Here is a 5,810-nt window from a genome sequence, read left to right on the forward strand (position 1 = left end):
CTGCTTTTCACTCTTTCCTAACTTTATTTTCCAGCATGTCAGTGACACCAAATGTGGCACACCTGAGAAAAAGACAAAAACATAAAACGCAAACTTATTTACCAGCAATGGGAAGTGAGTGATAACAGTGAATATACACATTAGGTATATTTTTATGTGCCATTGTAACATTTTTTTTATCTTAAAAATGTTTCATAGGTTCTGTGCCAGTACAGGTACAGGTCAGTGAAGCAGGTCGAGCAGGTGGTCAATGCCAAAGGCTACAGCAGGGGCCTGGGTTTGATTCTGCCCTGGGTGGCTTCCTCTATGTTGTTCTCATTTTTACTGTTCTGTTGAAAAAACAGAATTCCCTCATAGACACCTCAACTTTTTTAATTAATTTAATTCAAGTATTATTGGAAAAAAAAAGATATAAATTTAGAAACACGATATAATTTATAATTAATGTGTAATATTTGATTTTGAATTTAATTTATTATGTAATCTATTAGATTAATTTACACAATAATGTTAGTTGATAAAATAAGTTTGGTCAGTTAAGGGTTACAGCATGGCTCCACCAAGGTTATCACATTTGCCTTACAGGCAGAAGAACCCTAGTTTGAGGATACACAAACTCAAGCCAGTAAAAAGCTAGTGTTCTCCTAGTGCCAGCCCTAAAGCTGAAAAAATGGAACAGACGTATCAGGAAAGGTATCCAGGATAAAACCTGTGCCAAATCAAAGCAGACAGATCCATCCGCTGTGGGAACCCCTAGGGAATTTGGGAGCGGCTCAAAGTACCTTCATTTGAGGGTTAAGGGCAGGACATCCTCAATGAAAACTATTTCTTATAACAGCTTTTGTCAAACTGCAGCACTTTAATGTAGAGAAGGAAAAGACTACTGTCATAAGATGAAGAGCTGGTCAACCGTGGTGTGAAGTGGGTGTTTTTTCGTGGGTAAAAATTATTTACCCACGAAAACACCATAAATTAGCATGAATGAGTATTCATTCTCCTCTGCTATTAAACGTGTGTGACTGCTCAGCAGTAAGATAAACTCACTTCAATAAAGTGCAAAGACAGCAGTTTGACTGGAGGCAATCACCAAGCTGTGAAAACAGAAGTGGATAAAACACCAGTCTGAGTGTGGCTATAAATCAAATAAGGCGAGATGTCATAAACAATAGAGCGGACTGTTGTAAAAGTCAATTCAGTAATAAAGAAACCTGAAGACCACTGAATTCACAGGAGTAAAGACAAAACGGTGACTTTCCCCTCCGGTAAGGAAGAAATAAAGTACAGTGCTCAAAACATTAAAGAAACACTCAGTAGGAAAAATATGGCCTTGAGCTTTAATGCCATTCCTGATTTGTTGCCCCTCTAGTGCACCTGTTTCATTATCACCAAGGCGGCTGAAGCAACCCCCTTTAGCTACTTAGCCGACTAGATTCTCCACGTCAAAGTATTCAGTTCCCAGTTGTAAGCAGTATCTGCTTCACCAACAGATAAATGCCCTGTAATGTACAAAAACAGCAGGACAATTAGCAACAGCCACTGCTGTTCTCTTCTTCTCTAAGACAATTTCCAACAGCTGGAAGAAAAACAGTTTAATTCGCTAAATGGCCGTAAAGATTTTTTTTTATCCTGCAGAGGATAAGCATGTTTTGGTGATTTGGGCAATTCAATTAAAACAAATACAAGCATTTTAAAAATTACCCAGAAGAAATACTCACAGATTACCTTAAAGAAGTCCAGTAACTTTCTTTCTGAGCTCATTAGGTTAAATTGTTAATGTTACTGTTAATGTTTTACCTGCCCTTCATGGACAAAATGCATGTACACCATGGTCTTTTCCAATGCAAATTAAAGCTTACAGCTGTGACTCAAACAATTTAGAGAATAATTTTGGTCATGTAAGCTATGAAAGAGCTAGAAGACAAAAAGTTGCTTCATCTTAAGGTCCAATTATAGCACCAGTATATATATATATATAAATTTAACACAGAGCCAGAAATGCAGCAGGTTCACGTTACAGGTGTAATAAGGGACAGTAAAGAAATGAGCTACATAATATATTTGTTATTAGATTAGATTTCTTCAGGGAAGTGAGTGATAATTAAAAAACAAATAAAATAACATCATTTTCCTGCTCTAGCTGAAATCACCTGATAAATCGCTCAGACTCAAACTAAAGATGACCAAAATATATTTGAGATGCACTGCGCCACAGCAGGTCTGTTCACTGGGTAGATTGATCCTTCATGCTATGGGTAAAAAAATTGTTTTTAATGAACTCATTAAAATCCTGCCAGCTGTGTCTCTGGGCTGCCACACCCACTGCCGTGTACGTGATTGCACATTTGGTGCCATTCCAAAGCAAGTCAATTAACTTTACTTGCATCTCTTTTTTGTTTTATTAATGGAGGGTCAGATGTTTCTTAGAGATCCTGATGCGCACTATAGCCTGTAGAGAAATACTTCCATAGATAAACAAGTGAGGTACAAACTTTTCTGTACCGCTTGAAGCCTTTTTCAACTTATGTTATACCAACCCTGATCGCACCATGTCAAAAAATCCTTTTAGAAAGCATGACCATGCACTTTTAATGATGATTAATTCAAGTCAGGGCAGGCTTGTCAAGGACAAATAAATAAATAAATAAAACTGAACTCTGTTCAGCTGTTTTCTGCAGCAGAAGCAGGAAAAGCAGTCAATTTATTTGCACTAGTATTCAGTGAGTATTCTCAGCCAGGGGCTAATAAGATCTCTGTACACATCTCACATAGGAGAGAACACTATTTGCTTATAGCTGTAGTCCAGTTAAGTGCTTTTGGGTGTGTTTTTGTTGATAAGAAAATCAAAGATATGAAAGAAAAGTACTGACACTGACATAAATAAACCTTTTCTGTAATAAACAACGCGTTATGTGGGGGGAGGCCTATTTAAATATAAAAACTGTTTGTCCGACATTTTTCCACATTAAACAAAGCCCATTATTTGGATCAATTTCTAACAATGGGTCTGTGAGTCACTATTGTCAGAGGAATTCAAGATAACTCTTTAACCAACCCAAGATGCAGCACACATGAGCCAGAGATCCATAAATCTAATCAGAGAGACGATGAGCTCAAAGTAGGATTTATGAATTTCTCTTTACAGCCTTGTAAAACACTAACTCTAATCTCACTAATTATTAACCCGTGAGAAAAACGTTGCTCTCATTTGCGGCATATCTGGTCACATGATAATGGGGCTGCTGGGTAGAATTGTATAAAAGGAGGCTTGCAGGCACAGGGAAATCAGAAACATCAAACTGAGCACCTGCTGAGCACATCTACAATAAGACGCAAAAAGACTGCAAGACAAACTGCTGTCTACTGTCACCATGAAAGCCACATTTGCCATCACTGCTCTCGTCGTCCTGGCTCTGGGCTGGACCTCTGAGGCTGTGCAAGTTGAAGTAAGTGCCTTCCTTAGCATCATTGCATGACTGATGTGTTCATGATGAGATTGCAGGCTTGAACAATGGCAATTTTCTGCTCATTAGTAGAGAGAGTGAAGCTCAAATTTTGGGAAATTAAACTAACTTTTGTTCTGGACTTTCATGGATTACAAATCATACTGAAACTGTGTAGACTCTGAAGCTTTAGATGAAGTTGCAGTGCCTTTGTAACTGCAATTGCTTCTCTTTCAGGAGAACGGACTGTCTTTCTCAATGGAAGCTGTCAAGCGGCTTCAAGAGATGTCGGAGAGTAACGGTATGACAGGACAACAAAACCCAAGACTGAAGGCTAACACCATGTCCCTCTGCGCTGACCCCATGCTCCCACAGGAGTTTCTGCCACTCTGCAGGCAGAGAGGAGCATCTGCTTCCCTTGTCAGATTATGTAAGGCATTTATAAATTCAGTTTGCCTGAATCATAACATCATAGGTCATAAATATTAAATATAGATGACTCAGCAGTGTACCTTATCTGCTTCCATTTCTTGTCTTCATTTTAGCTGCTGTACCCTTGGACATCTGTGAGATCTGCGCATTTGCTGCCTGCACTGGTTGCTAAACAAACAAAGCAAGCCAGAAACATCCTGCTTACTTGTGATTAATTTTTCATCCCCTGCTAAAATGTTTTAAGGAAATTCGACTTTTAACCACATGCAATGATGAACCAATGGCTTTATCTCTGCATTTTTGACTCTGGCCCATTGGATACCTGAAAAATTTAGACTAAAAATATCTCAAAAAGGAAAAGAAAAAAAGAATCTGACAAAATGGGGAATGTTTTGCAAACTGTTACTTAGCATAATATAGCATATTTACTATTTTATTTTTCTGCAGAAAATTCTTTGGCATGCATTTTGTTTTGGATTTTTCGTTTGTTACATTTCCGTCTTGCCTTGCTTTATATTCATATTTAAAGAAATGTTTTCTTTTTATTATTATTGTTTGGAATAAAAAGCCTTCATTGATAGATGACGTGTACATTGTGGTCTATTCTACAAATGCAAATATGCTATTGCCATTCTTATTAACACACTAGTAGGTAAGGTAGCAAAAATATTATTTTCATGTTGTTAGTTGTAACAACATCTGACCCATATTTTAAATGGAAATCTGACTACCAAAGCTACTTTCAGCGCTTTCCTCGTCACAGGGCATCACTACAGCACAGTTTAATGCTAGATGCCCTTCCTGTGGACAGTGTTGCGACTTTTCTTTTCTAAAAAGCGACTAGCGACAAATCTGGCGACTTTTTCTGGTGTTATTGAAGACTCATTTATGACGACTTTTTGACGTGAAAGCGCATATCGCTCTTGCTCTCAACAAGCAGCAGGTGCTGCAGTGGGCACCTCGCTCGTGCAAAGTATCAGCAACCCTCCCCCAGCTGCTATCAGGGCAGGAGATGTTCCCATCTATGCGTCCAAACTGCAAATGAATCGCGCATGAGCAAAGCCGATACTTCCGTACTGACTGTAACGCAGTCAGTTCTTCTTTTACTGTTATGTTGTTTTGTGGGTCACAAGGTTTAAAACTACTTATAAACACACACACACACAAAGTAACTCCACCAGAGTGACTATTTCGGGTCACTTTTGGAGCAGGGTTGGAATTGTGACATAAAAAAAACAATAATTGCTAAAAGAAATTTAATTTGTAGTTTTAAATAAATTCTAAATGCATTTAGGACGTTTTTAGCTCACTTTATGTCTCTTCCACGATGTTATTTTTCTCTCCTACAACGTAGGTTACAAATACATTAGCATGACCAATTATGCAAATTAGGTGATGACGTCATTTAGCGACTTTTCGCTACTTTTAGGACAGCCAATAGATGTTTTCCTTACTGAGGAGTTGGCAACACTGCCTGTGGAACTGAACCACTACACTGTGTAATCAAAACTGGCCAATATATATATATATATATTGAAAATGGCTTGTAACATTTTATAACACTTACTTACTGAGACATCCAGCATTATGTAGACACCCGATCTCCCCTTTAAAATCCCCATCTAGATCTTTAAATACTTGATCTAGGGCATGATGTAATTTATTTCAGTCAAGTGTACAGGGAAGTGGAGGAGCAATAAATGTAAACAGAACCTGTGTGCACACAAAAAAGTGATTTCATTTCATGCAATATTATAGCAGGAAATTCGTCATCACAGATGACACGGACCCAGAGCTTTTATGTATCTGAATTTTGAGGGTTTTGTGAGTATATTTGAGTTTGGGTTTCTGTTTTGGGAATATTATTCTAGTATTTATTCTAGTTTTTAAGTTCTTGATCGTTACTTGGATTTCATTATTATTCCAAAATAATAATGA

General features: G+C 37.7%; 1 protein-coding gene across 1 annotated transcript; it reads left to right on the top strand.

Moving 5' to 3' along the window:
- Positions 1-3,285: 3,285 nt before the first annotated feature.
- Positions 3,286-4,179, top strand: LOC102204183 (guanylin). Its single transcript, XM_005729685.1, has 3 exons — positions 3,286-3,443; positions 3,678-3,870; positions 3,986-4,179. Exons 1-3 carry the CDS (start codon positions 3,369-3,371, stop codon positions 4,042-4,044), a joined length of 327 nt encoding a protein of 108 aa, XP_005729742.1. The 5' UTR covers positions 3,286-3,368; the 3' UTR covers positions 4,045-4,179.
- Positions 4,180-5,810: the final 1,631 nt, after the last annotated feature.

Source organism: Pundamilia nyererei, unplaced genomic scaffold (genome assembly GCF_000239375.1).
Source record: "Pundamilia nyererei isolate P.nyererei 1_Seehausen unplaced genomic scaffold, PunNye1.0 scaffold00034, whole genome shotgun sequence".
Classification (NCBI taxonomy): domain Eukaryota; kingdom Metazoa; phylum Chordata; class Actinopteri; order Cichliformes; family Cichlidae; genus Pundamilia; species Pundamilia nyererei.

Excerpts from the sequence above, each read along its gene's own strand:
- LOC102204183 (XM_005729685.1), top strand. The coding sequence starts at position 3,369 with ATGAAAGCCACATTTGCCATCACTGCTCTCGTCGTCCTGGCTCTGGGC. Across the intron at positions 3,444-3,677 it reads CTGAGGCTGTGCAAGTTGAA|GAGAACGGACTGTCTTTCTC; the intron begins GTAAGTGCCTTC and ends CTTCTCTTTCAG. Across the intron at positions 3,871-3,985 it reads TGCTTCCCTTGTCAGATTAT|CTGCTGTACCCTTGGACATC; the intron begins GTAAGGCATTTA and ends TCTTCATTTTAG.